A 19,588-nucleotide genomic window follows, 5' to 3' on the forward strand; every position below is an offset into this window, starting at 1 on the left:
GGCTATTGTGACTATGGGGTCGTGCTAACTTTGCACTCGCCACCTCCGTTATAGAGATTAGGAGAAACGAGGACTCGCACAAAACAAACGGGGCAAGCTGCGCACCTTTTCAAATATTTTTTTTTTTACAAAAATCATAATAATAGTTGTCTCTGAGTCCGGCTAGAAGTAAACACACGGAAAGTAGCTGCCTGGAACGGCCATTATGGCTAACTGCATAAGGATCTACATCCGGGTCAACTTGCACATCAGTTTGTTTACATGTGTGAGGCTGTCCATTTAGCATATGTTCGTACTAGAGAAGTAGTAGCAAATTAGATAAAATGGTTTGTGCCAGCAAGTTTCCCAATTGCATTTCCATGCAATTTTCATTGACTACAGCTGATAGTCAGAGTAGCCACATTTATGGGAAATACTACTCTATGTGGTTGTAGTTGTGTTTGTACATCTTGCTCTGAGAGATGATTATACATTTTCAATTAATGGTAAAAACCTTTTACTTTCATTCAAACATCAGGAGGAGATGGGAAAGAAGAAAGAAACATTCAAATATGGGTTATTCTCAGCAAAATGAGCTTATGAAAAATGATCAACATATGGAACAGTGAAGAAGTTCAAAGCTAAAGCATAAAAAGACAGACGTGATGCTGATCTCACCTGTCTTCTACAAATGGATCAACTTTGCAGGTTTCAGTAAGGAACTTCACCACATCTATGTGACCTGAGAATAAACAGAAAAGGCAGCAGTTTATAGTTTCCCATCAGGGAGAATTAGATAAGAGACAATCTGTTTTCACTTTAGTGTTAAAAAGCAATGCAACAGCAACATACCCCTTAAAATCATAATGCCCCAAACTAGCAAGCTATTTTGTGGGTGGAGGAAAAAAGCTGCTAAAAATACGAACAACATGGGAAAAAACCCCCTGATGTATGATTATTCCCGCCAGTCACAATACAACTCAGAATCAGATGTATGAGTGCAAAGCTCTGCCTTTTTCATTTGGAAGAAAACAGTTATCTTGGAAACAAATGACTTGCTTACAAGGCTCTTTTTGAAAAATGTTACTGTTGAAGACACTGCAGTGCAGTATTAAATCTGTGCTGTGAATAAACTTAGACTACAACAAAAGACAAATAATCGACCATATGGTGCTCTGTTAGGGTTTGTGAGCTGATTCTTTAGTGGTTTTGTGTAGTGTGAGCCAAATGTACTGTGCCTCTACAGTTAATGACAGAAATAAATTAAGTGAAAACTAACTTAGCAATAATTACAGCTGTGAGTGTCAAAACAAAGAATTTAACAAGTGTAAGTACTTTTCTGTGTCAGTCACAGATAAACATAAAATCTCTAATCTTTTTGCCAGATGACACATTGAGATAAGTAAGTAAGTTCGGAGTACAAAACGTTTTTGTACAGAACTAATGATTAACAGGGTGGGTATGAAGAACAGCAACATGTGTAAGTGTCAACATACAATGTAAGCTAAATACAATTATCTTTTCAGTTTATTAGAAGTTTGTGGGTGTGTGATAAAGGAGTGCTTGGGTTGTTGTGTTATATTATGTGTATATGTATTTTAAAGTTGAAATCTGTAACTTTCTACATGCCACATTGTTATGTTGTCTCACCTCATTGTTGTTGCTATCCAGCAATCTAGCAGAGTGAAATGTTATACATATCATACCTGTTCCATCAACCAGGACAGGATGGGTGTCTCCAACTAAACAAAATTTGCCAGGTGGAGTGTTTTACCATAATCCACCACACAAGAACAATGTATGTTTTTGAAAAACATTACACATTTCAGCTTCAATAACACACAGTTACACACTTAGGTAAAGGCCCTGAACGCCCCACACAGGTGTTATTCTGGCCAATAAGATCTCTGTTCAGGTTGAAGTTGGGTTTTGCTATGCTGAAGCAATAAATCATGAATTAATTAACCAATAAGAATGATAAAGGTGTAACTTCTCCCACCTTAACAGGTGCAACAAATGTACAAGCCTACATAGTCCTGAGAAGAGGTCTGATTCAAGTGAAAACACCTGTGTACCATCAGTGTATATAGTAGGGCCTTCAAGTAATTTGAGGTGGTTTTGAATAGTTATATTAGATATTTTATTAAGTTTTATTTTCTGCCATTGTCTAATGTTTTATTGGAGTTATGTTTCTGCTTTTTAATGCTCTTCTTTGACCTTTAAGAGCCGATGATGTCTTTGTGCTAGAATGTTTATTTTTGCCCAGTGGTCACACAGATTTGCTGCCTGACTGCTTTATAGTTTTGCCCCAGTAACTGATTTAGTGTTGCTTGTTCAATAAATATCAGGACCACAGACGAACAGATCATGTGGAGCTCACCCTCTGCAGCAGCGATATGTAGCGCTGTTCGAGAATCATAGTCTTTCAGGTCCATGTCCATGGATGAGAGAGCAAACCTGAAGGAATAAATAACAGTTCAACAGTTTTTTTGATACAAGGAATAAAAAAAAAAATCATGAATTAATAAAACATTTTTCCTCATAGTAGTTTAAATATACAACTACAATACACATTTTTGCATTGTACCTAAATTTGAATCAACATGCAAGTACTAGTATGAGGGATTATTTTTAGTTAGGTAGACAGACTTTGTTTATGAGATATTTTACAAACCAGAAATAAATACAGAAATGGCCTTTTACAATTCAGAAAATTAATAATTCCAATAATACACAAATAGATATAAAAATATGCTTTTCAAAAAGTCATTGCTGTGTCAATTTTTTTAAAGCAACCTTGAATAGCACCACTCCAGGTGTGTGACAAATTAAAGGAAAAACCAGATTAAATTAGTGAAGAAACATTAACGCATGCAGATGCTTCCATACAGCGCAAGATGAGTCAATTATGAGGAAAGAATTATGTGAATCATAAATTATGGTCTTTACAGCCATCACATCTCAGCCCAACTGAGCACCTGTGGGAGATTTTGGACTGAAGTGTTTGACAGCGCTCTCCATAACCATCATCAAGACATCAAATGAGGGATGTCTTGCCTATCACTAGCTTGTCATCCCCCCCCAGTACAGTTACACACGTATGGAAAATCTATGCCACACAGTATTAAAGCTGTTTACTACACTTTACTAAGAAACTTTATGTTTGTTTTTCATTTAATCTGTCGCCCGTCTGTATGTTTTTCAGGACCCAGGCCTGGTGTTAACTTTTTGAATGCCATCTGTTATACAGGACAAACAATAATCAGGTTTGCTGGTAATGTACCTTCTCAGGGCTGACACATCTCCACCATAGGCGGCGAACATCAAACTGAAAACAGATTTGTTCTGCAAATACAGGGAAGTAACATAAACAATAGAGACACAAAACACATTAAACATACCAGAAAGAACAAACTAACAAAGCAACAAACCCTGTCGTCTCCTTCCTGTCTGCGAGGGTCCTGCTTCTTTACAAAATGCCTCAAGTTGTCATAATTGTGGAAATTGAAGAGCGACACAAGCTCCTGCGGATAAGATACAGTATAAAAGTTAGAGGAAGAAAACACTGGAGGACTTATGCATTATTTCTATGTTTTAGTACAAGGAAAACTATAATGAACAAAACAAGGTCTTTAACAGAAAATCAAACCTATGAAGTCACTGGGATGTAAAATCAGCACCTTCCACAATTTGTTATCTGGAAGGCAGCTACAGAGTTTACATCTTGATGATATTGATTGTTTGAGCCTAAACTTTTAGGTGTCGATTGTTCACTAACGTTAATTGATTTGTGTAACTAAGCAGGTCATCATTGCTCTCTCCATCGATTAAAGGGTCATGTCTAGATGATAACCCTGGATTTGCAAAACTCTTGCGAGATTTGTACATGTTGTTTCTTCATTGTGCACATTCCTAAACCTAACCAAGTAGTTTTATTGCCTAAACCTAAATCCCGCGAGTTTCCACAAATCCAGGGTTACCATCTAGACAGGACCCGATTAAAGCCACTACGTGTCAGATTTGAACATTTATGACTTTGGCGCCATCTGGTACCAATATAAAAAAAGACACTGTAACAGACAGCAATAACAAAAACATATGCCATCAGAATGATTTGATGCACATAATGGCCTTATTTAAGCATCTTCTCCTTTGCCATAAACAGTCCAAATGCAAAATGCACAAAAGACAAACTGTAACTCTTGGTCTTGCCTGACAAAAGTGTATTCCCCGGACGCTGTTTCCAACTCTGTCCAGTGGAGGAGACCAACACATCACTCCCATGACATTGGGGATCACCAGCAGTACTGCACCAGACACCCCGGATTTGGCCGGCAAACCCACCTGGGAGATGACAGCAAGAGGCTGGATGTGGGCTTTGTTTCAGGTCAACAAAGCAGGCTAAGTGATCACACCAAACACTGATTCATCTTTTAGCAAACGTTAGTTCTGTTGTGTCAGAGGGGTGGTGAGATAGAACAGTCACTTCCTAGTGTTACTCACATGAAAGGCCATCTGGCCAGAGAAGTCATACATGCCACATGAGTGCATGAGACTCAAAGTGTTTCGCACTGCCTCAGCACTCAGGACACGCTCGCCTGTGATTGGACAGATCCCTCCATTGGCCAGAGTCGCAGCCATGATACTTCCTGATTCGCAGGTCACCTCGATGGAGCAAAGCTGAGACCAAAAGAGGATCAGTTCATGGTCAAAGCTATTGAAACTATTTTCACTACAGCTAAATCAATATCAGGCTGCACAAGAACAACACAAGGTTGTTTAATGATTCTCCATTTATAGCACAGTTTACCTGGAAGTAGAAGTCCAGGGCATCGATCATATCTGCTCCCGGTGGAAAACACTGGTGAATGAAATATGATCATCATGACTATTTGATTGACTGAAGTATGCTGGCCTAGCACTGTTCAGATATACTATGGTTTCTTGGCCAATTCATAAGGCTCTCTCTTAGTTTGGGATGAGTTTTTCTTATTATTTCCCTCAACAACATAACTCCCAGGGTCAAAAGGTCAAGCATAACCCCTCTAACATGATAAAATTGTGATACACAGAAGGGTGTGGGAAATGTATGAAGAGGCCATGGAGAAGGACTTTCATTTGGCCTCAAAGATCGTTGGTCTAGCAAAATAGATGGAAGGAGGAGTTTTGATATTTTACTGGAAAAAAAATAACATTTTAGACAAAAGATTAAGTTGTATTCTGTGGCTGCGATAATTGTAGGAATATTGGGCTCACGAAACCCTACAAAACAAACTAAAACAAAATATCATGAAAACAATATAGTGGTCAAGCATGCTATTCTTACTTCCTGAAAAAATAACATTTTCAAAACATGTTTTTACCGGACAACAATGATATCTAGGTTTTCAAATATTAGCTAATCCTTGACATTGTAAATGCCTTTTATGTGTAGAGTTGAAACTATTTATTTATTTTGAAAATCGACTGATCATTTAAGTAATTTTTTCTTGCAAAAAAGCCAAACATTCTCTGGTTTCAGCTTCCAATGTGAGGATTGGCCAGTTTTCTCTGTTTTCTATTACTGTAAACTGATATGAAATTAGTACACTTAAAATAGCATTTTCTCACTGTCTCTGATGTTTTATAGACTAAATGATTAATCAATGAATCAAGAGAATAAATGGCAGATTAATCCGAAAATGAAAATACAGTAATAGTTTGTTGCAGCCCTATAAACAGATACAACATAAAAGGCATTTATGATCCCGCATATTTCAGCATTCTGTAACTGACCTTCTTCTCTTTCATGTAGTATCCAATGGCAAAATTTCTGTCGCCTGTTTCTTTTTCTGACTGGAACCTGAGACAGAGAGGTTGATGTGGTCAATACTGAAACATCAATAATGCAATAGGGCAGTGGACAGGCAATTTGCCTAACATGGTCTTTCAATCTAGGTGTGCTAAATGAAGATATGTTAACATAAAATACCTCAAATATATTTAACAGTACACTCACGTGGCATTGCTGAATCCCACATACTCTTGGCCTGCCATCTTTTTCACAAACTCCATAACCTTGGCAAACAAAGACAAAAATTGCATGTGTACTGCAGCATATCTCTGACCACTGAGATAATCACATTCATGGTCTTAACAGAGACGAAACAGAAGAATAACTTACATAGTCAAACTTCTCTGCCTTATTTGAACGAGGCTGAAAACAAAGCGAGAGTCATTTGCTTGTATAAAAATATGCTGATTGTAACTGCCACACTCATGCCATTCCCATGTTCATGAACACTGAAAATTACTTCCTTACTACTCATTACACAGTGTGAAACAATACATGAACGTATCACTGATTGCATAATTTAGTATTCTATTATTAGCTGGTACAGCAAGAGGAAAGATGGGCAGTGATCATAAACCACAGAGCTCAGGTAGAGTTCAAGGAGTATGTCACAAAACAGGACAAGAGACTGAAGAACTGAAAAACATAAAATTGTTGATCCTGGTTTTTCTGATTTGAATCTGCAAGACAAGTTTGAATATGTTAAAGAAAAGTAGTCATATTCAGTCAGTAAAAGATTTCTCAAAATATTTCATACATTAGGATGTTTTAAAGACATGTATAACTCGTTACTGCTGCTTCATGACATTTCCTCCAGGCTTTTACATGAAGATCATCTTCACATCAATAGACTCACTCAACAACCTTCAGGCTCTAAACTAGAACATACTGCACATTACAGGACCATATGGGGCTAGTGGGACTTGTTTATTATTATTAAAATAAGTCACTGATTTTCTACAAAACAAAGATGCTTCAGAATCAGTTTCAATACTTGGCAGTGTTCTAGTTTTAACCCCCCCCCCCACAATGTAATGAGAAATGTAACATTTTCTGTCACTGACTTTTTACTAAAGGAGAGTGATTTACTCTACGTGCTGACTCAACTATCACACACCAGACCGTACATGTCCATCTGTTTACCTTGATAAGAGAGCTGATCACTATGGCTCCAGCGTTCACCATGGGGTTGTGGGGCTTATCTGGGAGAAAGGACAACGAGATAAGGCACAATGTTGATGAGGTGTATACTAAATAATAACTTTGTTAAAAGGGTGTTTGGGCACTTTAATCAATCAAATAATCAATTAATCTAGTTCATTGTCTTTATTACCTAGTTCAACATATAATATCATTCTTCTAATCTAACGAATACCTCACTTCAAAAGCTGGAACCAGCAAATGTTTGGCATTTTTTGTTAAAAAATGATTGAAATGTATAATCAATTAGCAAAATAGTAGATTGAGTTTCTGTTGATCGACTAATCGATTAACCAACTAATAGTTTTAGCTCTAGAGCTGCATTATTATGTAATTGTAAATGTAAAAGAGAGCGAGAAGAGAGAAATGGCCTGACCTTTACAATATTTACAGCAAGAGAAAATGACTGATTACACTTCTAAAGTGCAATTTAAATATTGAGCCTCAGCTACATTGCTTGCTTGTTTGGGAGCAAAAACAAAAGCTTGACGAAGATATGACGTGGTGAAAACGTGATAAAATGATTCTCAGTTTCAGCTGGAGAAAGACATCCAGTGAGTAATAACACCGATGCAGTCAGTAAATCATATAGATATCTCAAGAAGTGTCATTTCCTCAAGCTGGGTAATGTAAGCAGGACAGTGACGATGCCTTACACACCTTCATCATCAAGCGAGAGCATGTTGAATTTGAGTCCACTGGGCTCCATGCCGACATAACGGTGAACCTTCTCTGTTCCTGCCTCGTGGACGGCGATGGCGTACTGCAGGGGCTTCACACAGGACTGCAGGCAGAACGGCAGCTTAGTGTCACCTACTGAGTGCCTGGAGGAAGGAGACAGAATAGACATGGAAAATAATGTTTCCAGTCTCACTGAACACTTTGACAATCACACCTAGAAGATGTACTTTCTGTACTACGCAGTCTGGCAGTATTGCTGAGTACTACCACAGTCATATCTGTTACTATCTACTCAGCAGCAACACTGGGGCAGTTTGAGGGTTAGGTGTCTTGATCAAGAGCATTTCAATTATACAAATAAGGGAAAGGGCGAGCACAACTTATAGCTTCCTCTTTCAGATTTATCCTCTGTTTACTGAGGCCTAAAAACTTCAATGATTGAAAATTTGATTAAAAAAACGGATCAATATCATAAAACAATCTCACTCTGCAACTCAAACAAAGTGGGGACAAGTTCATTCGTTCTTAAATCTGTTGAGAATGAAAGTTAATTCTTCATCTTGGAAACAGTAGTTGACATAATCTCACCATAGGGTCCATTCAGTAGCTGTTCTGGAGCTTTCGATCATCTTACACGGTCTTCCTTAGCATCAGTCAAATCAAATTGATTTCAACCAGCAAGTGCTCAGAAAATGTTTTATTCATGTGATACAATCAAAAGCTCCACAGTAGCTACTAAATGGACCTTGTGGTGAGGTTGTTTATGTCAAATACAAATAATGTAATTCTTACCTCTGGCCATCCACTGTACACAAAGACACACCCCACAGTTCTGGGCTAAACTTGGCCAGCTGGGGGATGTAGTCTGCAACCTAAAGCCAGAATACACAAGAGAACCACAGTGAGTCCAATCAGTTTAACATGAAGGAGTAACAACTAAACAGGTACGGCAGCAGAGGAGGTACTGAATGATTTTGCATGAACAGGAAGATGGATTAAGGAAGAGTCAGTGAAGAGAGTCAGCATTTTCTGTCTCTTCAGTATTAAATATGATAAATGCAAATAATGGGAAGGCAGCATGAATTTAAAGACATTTCAATCTTTAACTGTAGATTGTTCTTGACTATATCATACGCAGTACATATCACAATATGTGAAATAGGTATAAAAATCAGAAACCACATGGTCAAGGCTTAAACAATGTTACGCTAAATATTTCTACCCTTCTTGAGTTATTCATTCAATAACTTCACAAGACCTACAAATTCTAAAATTAAATGTCCATTAATTTCTACACAATAAGGAACAAACAAACAACAAATGCCTACCTTCCCATCACTTTGGTTTCGCACTGTGTTGTAGACTTCATTTATCTTCTGTGCAAACATGTCAAACTCAGGGATGATAAATTTCTTTCTGAAGGCCTGGATCAGCAGGACGATGTTTCCACCGACACACCTGAAAGAAAAACAACACAATGAAGAGGTACTCAGGAGCACTTACTGAAAATGAAATATTTTCTTTGATATTACAGTTTTTTTGTTTTGTTACAATGGCTAACTCACATTTCTCAATACGGAGTTCATTTTTTCCAAAACTCTTCACACAGTCAACACAGCAGAAGCCAATGTGGACTAAACTGTGGATCCCTTTTCATTGCTTTGACACAAAATGCATTCATTGACCACATCTTTCAAATTCATGAACTGTTTTCTCACTCAAACTCAACCACCACCAAAACTCTGTGTATTTACAGTCGGTTTTGCACATTTACATACTATTGTCAAAACTGTTAAATTGACGTTATGAAAACACAAATTTAATGCAATTTGCTACTTTTTGCTACATCTACATATAGAAAAAAATGCATTAACTCCTAATTGGGGCCTACAATAATAAGCGCCTATTTTAAGTCCTTGATGACCTCAATGAAAGACTTGTGCCGGGTGAGGAAAGGGGGCAAGTGAGGGAGAACCCAGAAGGTTTTGTAATTGTATGACACGATGTGGCGTTTCACCATCATCTTCCAGTCACAGATTGGTTCACAGCCCATCCTAAGATGGTGTCACTTTTCCTTCCACCTTTACTCTCCATTCCTCAACCCCATAGAGGAATTCTTGTCCTCATGGAGGTGGAAGGTTTATCACCACCAGCCACATGATCAGATGTCCCTCTTGGACGCAATGAATGCTGAGTGTCTGGACATATCTGCAGAAAACTGCCAGGGATGGATCAGGCATTCAAAAATATTCTTTCAAGAGAGGACATAAGGTGCGACGCTGATGAGAACTTGTGGCCAAATGCAGAAGGTGGGGTTGTAGCACTGTTGTATTTCTATATCTGTAGCTATCCTATACAAGTATGTATAGTAAATATGTATAGTTTTGTGTTACATTACTGGAATTACTTTAGTTTCAGTTTGGCCACTTGGAATTATTCTGCAAAAACGGCGAACAAATAAAGCATGTTGAAGCATATTGCACTATTTCTGATTAATTTCTGTGACATATACTGTAAGGTAGCACAAGCCATGCAATAAAGAGGAGCCCTTCTTTTAGATTAGATTCAACTTTATTGTCATTGCACAGACTACAAGTACTAAGACAATGAAATGCAGTTTAGCATCTAACCAGAAGTGCAAAAAGCAGTAAAGTGCAGAGCAATGTACAAGTATAAACAGCAGTATAAATATGAATACACTATAGGTCAGATATATACAATATGTGCAGTGGGTAAAGAGAACTGTGTGAACAGTTTTGAAAAAGTGAACTCAGTACAGAGATTGTGTTACCAGTTTTAAAAAACTGTAACATAGTACATGTGGTGTGTGTGTGTGTGTGTGTGTGTGTGTTTGTTTGTGTGCAGCATTTGCTGGCGTGAGTGCAGAGCAGCAGCTGCTAGCTATCAGTCTGAGCAACAGGCCTTTGCTTCGATCAACATGACAGTAAATAAAGCTGACACATGCTACATAACACTGACTTCAACACACCTCCAGGTTTTGACAAAACAATTTAAAAGGAATATTTCACTACATGTAGCAAAATTCATGACTGTCTATGCACACATAACTTTTACTGAAATGTTAACATGCACGATTGATGACTTGTTTTAGCTAGCTACATATTAACCAACAGAGACCACAGTGATAAGAAAATATTGTTTTTGTTAGCTATTATTATCTTTTTGGTATTATTTATTTAAAAAGGTCTGATTGCAGGTCCACAAAATAACTGTTTTCCTTGACATTAAAATCGGGTGAAATTATTTAATAATGCATGCAAAACCTAATAATCTTGAGCAATTTCTGTATTGAATTGCATTATATTATACAACCCCCCCACCCCCCATCATATACACAGAGGATGGGGTTGAGGGTTAATGGCATGACCACTTAATTAAAGCGCACCAAAAACTACAGCCTTAAAAACTACCACAGAGTTGAATCAAGTCAGTCTCAACAAAAACGTAACATTCACGAAAGTATTAATTACATTGCATTACATCATAAATGTGTTCATGGTACTGTGTCAGCCTCCTGCAGTTCTGGCTTCCTCCACATCCTTCATGTTGACCACACTGTTCTTCAACTTGTCATAAAGTATTTAGAAATGTAAAGTATGTGTTGAAGACAGAGGCAGAGAGGCAATCATGCTGCAGGGCTATATACAACAAATCCTTCATTACAATGGATTGTTGTTGGAAGGTCAGACTAAAAATAGTTTGGTCTCATGCCTGATGAATGGAAAACAAAACACCATGAGACAGTGAGCGTTAAGATACAAGTCAATTTTGAGGGCCGTTGAAGAAGAGCAACACTCCCAGAAACAGGCAACAAAGTGAGACAAATCTAGTGTTATATATCAACTATGTGATTAAATCCATAATTCTTGGGCACGGTTGCTCATTAAAGTTGCCCAAAAGTTACCCTGTGTGTCCCTGCATTTGAGTTGCTGATCTGCTGTATTAGAATCCATCAGTTTTTTGTAAAGATGGGAAATCCTTTCATAATTTGTGGGCTTTTGAGAAAGTACACACAGAAAATAAAACCACAGCACATCAGTGTCTGAGCTATAGCATTGTTTTTAGGATTTTACTGCTGGCTTAAAAAAACTTCCCAACTCTTGCACTGAAAATATAATATATAATGTGTGTGGCCCTCAGGATCAAGACATAACTGGACTTGTTGCACATTGTACTCAAAGAGGCATTTCACCTCCCTCTGCATGGTGAGTGTACTCCAGTTACATGCATCTACATACTTTAGGTTTTCTGCTGTTGTAGTAAGTTACTGTGTATTAGTTTACTAATTATTGGATTGGTTGATTCAGTCGTCACCACTTGTCCATCTCCTCCACTGTCTCACCTGTGGAAAAGGTCTCTGTCCATCATCACCTCGCCAACAGATTCCTTCACAGCCTGTCGAAGCTTCTCCGTGCAGTCCTTCAGGCGAGGGTCTGAGGGGTGAAGGCCAGTTTTCTTCAGGGCCTACAAACAACAATGGACCAGATGAAAACATGGTAAGTAATTGATACTTGTTTTGGGGGTTGGTGTTTTTTTAGCTACTTACTGAGATAAAGTATGAAATGGGGATTTGCTCTTTTCCCTCTGTGATGGTGTAGAAAAGCATGTCTTCCACTCCAGAGCTGGGGGACTTGGAAATGGAATGGAAATCCCTGATGAAGTGAAGAGTATTATCCACTTACACATGGCCACAAAAGACAAGGCTGAAATGATAATTTCCTCTAAGATTGCCAGTTAAGATTGACTTTAGATACATTTACAGATAAGACAGTATGCCAGAAAAACATTATATTAATTGTGTATAGGCCTATGTGGGATGATTTTCAGGACTGGTCCTCTTGACATACTATATTAAATAATTCTGCAGGTTCTTATTTTTTATCTTTATGAGGGTTTTTTTTGTACATGTGCTTTAAAAAACTCTCATATCAAAGTGCTGACACATGCTGCTAACTGACACCTTTGTAGCAGTAACTGTTCATTCAGAGCCATTAGGTGTGTCCATTATATACAGTATAACTATTTATATATTTTGAAAAGCAGTGCTGGAATGTAACTAAGTACATTTACTCAAGTACTAGACTTAAGTACACATTTGAGGTACTTGTATTTTACTTGAGTATTTTCTTTTTATGCTTCTACTCCACTACATTTCTGATGGGAAATATTATACTTTTTTACTCCATTACATTACATTCCTCCACCACTGTTGAAATGAGTCTAATGTATATGTGATATCCAAATATAATAAGGTAAAACTCATTCAACAGGGTGGATGACGCCTGTGAGAGAATCCACACCAGCAGGAAGGTGTTGACACTTACATTTTGAGATGGAAATGATCCAAGTGCGCAGCCGGTCTTGGCTGGGAAGCTGTTGTTGGTTTGGTGCTCAGACAACATGCTGGCTGGATGATGAAAACCTTTTTCGCCGCTTCTTTGTTTTTGACGATCAGTTGTACAGAGTTTGACAGACGCAGCGCTCTCAGACAGTTCATGGCTGCGACAAACGGACAGTCACAAGCCTGCCCAGATAGTTTGATTGACGGTGAAGAATACAGTAGATAGCGCTGGCGGTTGGGAGGTGTTTTTGCTTGAGCCGTTTGTCAGCGGTTCCTGCGAGGTCACTGACTTTCAAACGGCTGGGGAGAAGTTTTGCTGCATTTATGTGTCGTCGGGAATTGCGTCCTTTCTACTCATTAACAGTTTTGTTTTTTGCCAAAGCTAACCATTACAATATAGCTTGTATTGTTAAAATATATCAATTATATGCCTGATATTTAGCACATTTATGCACTTCAATATATATAAAGTACTCTCTGTACTAAACTTTGGCTACTAGACACATTCGTTATTAATGACCAAACATGTGGGTAATTTAAAAGAGAAAATAACATTTTACGAGGGGCACTTGAAAGCAGCAGGGGGCTCTGCATGATAATACAGGCACCCCACCTCATATAGCGGCTGTCACTTGACTGACACAGTAGCCAATCAGGGGCCACACATATGTTTTGAGACTAGATGTCTGCCATGAGGACTACACTGGTGTCAATCAATCTGGATCAATTTAACCTTTTGTTACCACAGAATTCAGTATTATGAATGAAACAGTATCTGAGTAGCAAGCAGTTCTTAGAAATGGTGAAATCATAACATAACCGCACACCTGTCACTACCTCTTCATGAAGATTTAGGTCTGAAAAAGCCTTTGATCTGTTGTGTAACAACACATGACCAGGCAACAATCTTCTGTTAAATATTATGGTCACCAGCAGCTGAACCTGTTCAGTACATTCTGTCAATCTAACTAACTGCACTGATAGCTCAAATGAACTGTCCAAGCAATAAAAAATGTTATCAAGACAAATAAAAGTGAAATAAATGTAAGTGAACTGCGTATTTATTGCTTGCTGATTTTTGAACATCTTACACACCATAAAATACTAAAGATATTAAAGCTGCACAAAAAATGTATTAGCCTGAAAAAATCTAGATTTTACACAGATGATTTAAATGCTTGTATAATCTCAGAGTGCAGAGTAGTGTGGGATGAAGACTATGTGATATTTTTTTGTACAGTACACAACATTTCACTTTTTTACATAGACACTGATCCTAATGCTGGTGAAGCACTTTTTTTTTTTTTGCTTGCTCTAGTGTTTCTGACTTTCACCGAGAGTGTGCATATGAAAATAACAACAAAATGTCTCAAATCATTATTGTCATGCCACTACAGGATATCACATTGTCCTGATTTTCAGGAGCTACGGAAAAGTTTCGGTGTTAGTTATACCACTTTGAGATTTTGAATTTATCAAAAAATGTTTGAAAAGGTTTCATAAGCCCCAGGGTGATAGAGTCTGTCTCACCCCATAGTGGGGCAACACTTAAAATCAAAACATGAAAATCACCAACATGTGCAGGTAAAAAACAAACCTGTTTATTTAGCCTCTGATGATTATCAGCATCCATATCAAGGACCATAAATAACAGTGCCAAAAGGCACAGCATAGTGTTAACAAACAAAACAATAATTAAACGGTAAATTATACAATGCAGTTTCATTAGTTTCTTTCATAATGTCTAAATGTCTCAAGCACACATTAGGTAGGAAAAAAATACTTTTACATGGCAGATTATGCACATAAATATGATAATAACTGCAACATCAGATCATTGCATGGCCAGTGTAGATAAGGAATATGGGTATTTTGAAAAGCAAAAGATTAATTTCTTTAAGTCAGCCTGCTTCAAAATGACAGAATGACAAAAAAAGGCTGATAACTTTGAAGACATTTCTTCAGTTATCATGAGTTACACGCTCTTTGAAGGGCGGGGCAGCACCAGCTTCAGCCCAATATCAACTACACAGGAAGGCATGTAAGAGAGGGGGATCCAGATAAGTTTGGCATCCCAGCCGGCGCTGTATCTAGCTCGTGGGTAGGCAGCAGACACAGCGTGCTCCATGCAGCTGGTCACCTTTGTGAGATCAGAGTCGCAGATCGCATTCATGATCAAACGCTGGACCTTGATGTCTGAAAATGAGGATCAATGAAAAGATATTTTGCATGTATTGTACACTGAGTGAGATTCATGATATTTTAAAGTCACAATGAACCTGCATGTTTACAGTGTCCTGCTACATTAATTGTATGTATTTCCTAATGTATATATTTTTTAAGATAGTTAAAAAGTATGTGACAGTATTTCTGATTGGGATTTTTATGTTGCCTTCAGGTGCAGCAGAGCAGCTTGTCTTTCAGGAATAAATGCGACGTGATTTTTATATAGAAATATAGAAACATGTATTTTTCTGAATAATTAGCAAACAATCACATTTCATTGTGACTTTAAAGCTCATACCATAGTTTAAAAACATCATAACTTCCAGTATAAGAATATGATTTTTGTTTGAAAATGCATCTTTTGATTGGCTTTTTCTGACAACATAGATTGTGTGTGATCAAAATCGCAAACATAAAACAAAAACAGTTAAAGTATTTTTGTGTCACATTTCAAATAAACCAGTGACGTGATGCTTACTCATAGTTTTCATTATGTCTGCTTACAATTATCAAGGTACTTGTCTCCATAGCTGGCTTGTACTTCAGGGCTGAGCTGGTTCCACAGGCGATGCAGCTCCCTCTCGAGAGGTTCGAGGCTCGTCACTGCAGTCTTGAAAAACCCCGGCTCAATGATGCACACATTGACTCCAAAGTAGTTTATATCTCTCCTGTGAGCAGTGAGAAAGACCAATATTCTTCCCTGTCTGATCTCATCAGCCAATATTTGACTGGTATATGCTGAGTGTGTTTTGTGTATTACTGCAATTTGTTGGATGGAATGTGTTTTATTGCTCTAAATGTGTGCTATTGTCTTGTCTTTTATATTGTTGAAATAGTTTAAAATAAAACCCTGTCTGTAATCGAAATCTCCCTCATGGGACATTGAAGATATGAAGATTCATGACTTGAATGACTAAAATTAGAATATAGGTCTTTCGGAAGGAGAGAAAAAAATGAATTGACTCCACAAAATACGCTCTTATCGACACGCTAACTCCGGATTGCAGAGCGCTGTGCATTTGCATCTAAAATCTACAAACCACACATTTGAAGACAGTGAGGTGAAGATTCTAAATAGAGAGAAGAGTTGGTTTGAAAGAGGAGTCAAAGAAGCCATCTTTGTGAGAAATGAAAACCCCGCTTTAAACAGAAATGGTGGTCTGTGATTCAACTTGCCAACCATTTACCACAGTGTATTAACACCATGGTCAAGCCAATCATATGCTAATCAGGTATCTAACAGTGATGAGGGAGGTGCAGCCAGAAAACAATAGGCCTGATTACTGGGCCATCATGGAAACAAAAGAAGGTCAGTTTCAGGTGAAACTATGCAGGGTAAACTGCAGACACTCAGGAAGACTCCTCCCTGAGGGTAGGGCCTAAGCAACACAGAGTAGCTTAAATTTCTGAGTTCTCAGACCATTTTCACATTGAGAATGACTTCCGGATGGGAGCCGAATGTCTTGATTCTGAAAACAGTGTCCAGATGACTACGACTGAAACCTTTTCTACGATGGAACACTCCTGGGCGAATGAGGGACTACACCGTCTTGCTCTTATTTAATGTTGATGAGGCTGTGTAAGTCTTACCTGAGGCAGTCAGAGAAAGACTCCACTGCAAACTTGGAGATGCAGTATCCACCACCGTTTGCAGCCACCCTGCCCAGCACTGATGCTACATTTACAATACGGCCGCGAGCCTTTTTGATGAGGGGCAGGAAAGTCATTGTCATGGCAATCACTCCGTTCATATTGACTTTCAGGGTGCTGTGGAAATCCTCCACTTTCATCCATTCTGAAGGACCCATGGGTAATGAGCGTCCAGCGTTGTTCACAATACCCCAAAGTCCTACAAAGCGAATGAAAGACAAAAGGTGGAAGAACATATTTTGTAAGAGATCAGCCTTATGAAATTTGATGAACTCAGTCATCTTATATTTAAAAAATGCAACATCTTCTCTCACCCTTATCGCCAACCTCCTTCTTGGTCCACTCCATGGCTTCCTGGATGCTGTCCTGATTGGTCACATCCAGCAGGACAGTCTTCAAATAAGGCCCCGCCACCCTCTTCAGTTCATCAGCTCCCTTTTCTGTGAGACAGCCAGCCAGCACACGGAAACCTTTACGATCGAGCTTCTTACACAGCAGGTTTCCAAACCCCGAGTCGCAGCCAGTCACAAAGACATACTTGTCATTGATGTCCTCAATCTCCAGGCTGTCTCTGTACAGCCACACGATAATCCACAACACCACGAAGGTAGCACTGATGTACAACCAAGCATTTTCCCTGAATGAGAACAGAAAGGAGAAGCTTCAACAAGAGGAAGACAGGGAATTGATTTTGAGACAATATACTAGATTTGTAAACTTGGAGGTTCAAAGGTTAGGCTACAGCTGCCAAATTACTGCCGCAAATGTAGTGCAGCATTGGTATTTCTTACCCTAAAAGGTCGTAGACAAACTGCGTATCCATGCTGCTTCCAGGATTAGAAGAGGGTTTTTGGTCACCTGGAGGACTTAGTGCTTGCTGAAAAAACATGTTGAGCAAATGTTACCAGGTATTGACATGGCAAACTGCCAAATCCGATATTTCAGGAATGGAATGGAAAGTAGAAATACATGGACGTATTTCAGGAATCCTCATAACCAAATCCCCACTCGATTTCATAATATTTTAGGTTTAATCGAAGCCTTGTCCTGGTTTATTGAGCCTTTTTGATAACTATGGGATACAATGAGTTTGTTCACAGAGGGCCTTATTAGAGGTGCTTGTAATACAGAACTGCTTTGGGCACATGAGAAATCTTTGGATAATACTCTTATGGAAGAAAGAAAGGCATTTGTGATGGAGGGAGACCTGAGGAGAGAGGGGTGCATTGTTTTGAAGCATAAATGTAATGCCCATGAAGGAGCTACTTAAGCCGCTCACTGCAGAAAACTAATTAGTTTTCTGGCTTATTAGTGACAAAAACAAAAGAAAAGATAACTTTGATTGTTCTGTTATCCATATCAAAATTGTCTGCAGACTTAAATCAGATACAGTAATACTGTTGCTGTTGGCATGAGAACATTAATTAAAACATGATCCTGTAAAATTACAACACAGGTTAAGAAAATTAAATTTAGTTTCACAACACAAGTTATTATACTCAGAGAAATATACCAGAATTACTTAAATATTCATGAGTCAATATAATTTGATGAGGTAAAACAAATCAAACTTAAAACTATTACTGTTTGATGTACGCTTTCTTTATACACATTTAAACTAATTGTTTCATGAATTCAATTTGTAACAGGAAATTGTGATCATTACCAATATTACAGAGGTTAATCAATAAAAAAATCAGACAAAGAACTTGCAAGAAAGAGAATATACTTTGTTGTAATTCACTGGTGAGAGTTAATTATATAAAAACTATATTATCCTACCTTTTCCCCTTTTTGAGAAGTGATGAATCTCCACAAGTTGTCCGTCTTCTTCCCTTTCCCTTTCTGGTTATTCTTCTGTCTTAACTCAGAGAAGCTGGTCAGAGAGAGGCTTTATCCCTGTAGTTTATCCCTTAAGAGTCCGCAATTGGTAATCCCCAATCCGTAACCACTTGGTTGGCGCATGTGTGTGTTTAAGGAAACAAAGTGGTGGGAATTGCAGAATACAGAGAATTTTCTGTATATAATGTCAGCTTGGATATCAAGCTGTTTTTTTTTTTTTAGATATTACAACTTCTTACAGAAAATCATCTACTTTCAAATTACATCAGGTTCTTTCAAGTTCTTTGCAGAACCTGCTGGTTCCCAGGGTATACAGGCATAAGCTTTTTATGTTTTAAGAGTGTTCAAACAAACTTAATAATCCCACATGTTGAAGCCTTGTGCTCACTCAAAAACATGTGTATAATCTCATTTCCACATTTTATCCATCTATCAGTTTTAAAGCTTAAACAATATATACCCTGTAGGGTATACTGCATATATTGTTTAAGCGACGCGGGTCTTGAGACTAGTCAGCTCATAATGCAGAGATGTTGACAGTAAACAATTGTGTTGTGGCTTATCAAGTATTATTTCAACAAAACCCTGGTGCAATAAGGAAAAATATTTTGTATAAACGTCACTTGCTTCACAATTGCACCCTCCATAAAAAACTAAAACTTACCCTAAAGATATTGACAGCAAAATGTTGGCTTTTTTACAGAAAAACTTATTTCTCTGCCATGTGAAGTGCAAACTGAAGGATTAAGTGTGTTACCAACTAGTTCTTGACACTGTTTTTCTATCCTAATAGTATGCAGTGAATTGCGCAAAGT

At 38.0% G+C, this 19,588-nt stretch overlaps 2 protein-coding genes across 2 annotated transcripts in view; both read right to left on the reverse strand.

Moving 5' to 3' along the window:
- gls2b (glutaminase 2b (liver, mitochondrial)) overlaps positions 1-14,047 on the reverse strand; it is a 16,418-nt gene extending 2,371 nt beyond the window's left edge. The window contains exons 1-17 of the mRNA XM_044219854.1: positions 13,039-14,047; positions 12,261-12,366; positions 12,057-12,178; positions 9,022-9,151; positions 8,486-8,565; positions 7,673-7,836; positions 6,956-7,014; positions 6,143-6,175; positions 5,978-6,036; positions 5,755-5,821; positions 4,790-4,840; positions 4,483-4,659; positions 4,192-4,323; positions 3,411-3,503; positions 3,263-3,324; positions 2,360-2,436; positions 658-721 (exon numbers count right to left, since the gene is read on the reverse strand). Coding sequence (XP_044075789.1) covers positions 658-721; positions 2,360-2,436; positions 3,263-3,324; positions 3,411-3,503; positions 4,192-4,323; positions 4,483-4,659; positions 4,790-4,840; positions 5,755-5,821; positions 5,978-6,036; positions 6,143-6,175; positions 6,956-7,014; positions 7,673-7,836; positions 8,486-8,565; positions 9,022-9,151; positions 12,057-12,178; positions 12,261-12,366; positions 13,039-13,211 — 1,649 coding nt within the window. The 5' untranslated portion in view covers positions 13,212-14,047. The remainder of the gene's footprint in view (positions 1-657; positions 722-2,359; positions 2,437-3,262; positions 3,325-3,410; positions 3,504-4,191; positions 4,324-4,482; positions 4,660-4,789; positions 4,841-5,754; positions 5,822-5,977; positions 6,037-6,142; positions 6,176-6,955; positions 7,015-7,672; positions 7,837-8,485; positions 8,566-9,021; positions 9,152-12,056; positions 12,179-12,260; positions 12,367-13,038) is intronic.
- A 587-nt stretch (positions 14,048-14,634) lies between these two features.
- rdh5 (retinol dehydrogenase 5 (11-cis/9-cis)) lies at positions 14,635-18,857 on the reverse strand. Its single transcript, XM_044219866.1, has 6 exons — positions 18,714-18,857; positions 17,723-17,808; positions 17,246-17,568; positions 16,872-17,130; positions 15,786-15,949; positions 14,635-15,251 (listed from the first exon to the last, which is right to left on the reverse strand). The coding sequence occupies exons 2-6, from the start codon at positions 17,752-17,754 to the stop codon at positions 15,031-15,033; spliced, it is 999 nt and encodes a 332-aa protein (XP_044075801.1). The 5' UTR covers positions 17,755-17,808; positions 18,714-18,857; the 3' UTR covers positions 14,635-15,030.
- Positions 18,858-19,588: the final 731 nt, after the last annotated feature.

The sequence above is a fragment of the Siniperca chuatsi genome, linkage group LG2 (genome assembly GCF_020085105.1).
Source record: "Siniperca chuatsi isolate FFG_IHB_CAS linkage group LG2, ASM2008510v1, whole genome shotgun sequence".
In the NCBI taxonomy this organism is placed as follows: domain Eukaryota; kingdom Metazoa; phylum Chordata; class Actinopteri; order Centrarchiformes; family Sinipercidae; genus Siniperca; species Siniperca chuatsi.

Bases quoted from the DNA above. Each gene is read 5' to 3' on its own strand.
- rdh5 (XM_044219866.1), bottom strand. From the start codon at position 17,754: ATGGATACGCAGTTTGTCTACGACCTTTTAGG. The intron at 15,950-16,871 runs GTAAGACTTACA...CACTGCTCACAG, and splicing joins TCTTTCTCTGACTGCCTCAG to GAGAGATATAAACTACTTTG. The intron at 15,252-15,785 runs GTAAGCAGACAT...CCTCATTTTCAG, and splicing joins AGACAAGTACCTTGATAATT to ACATCAAGGTCCAGCGTTTG.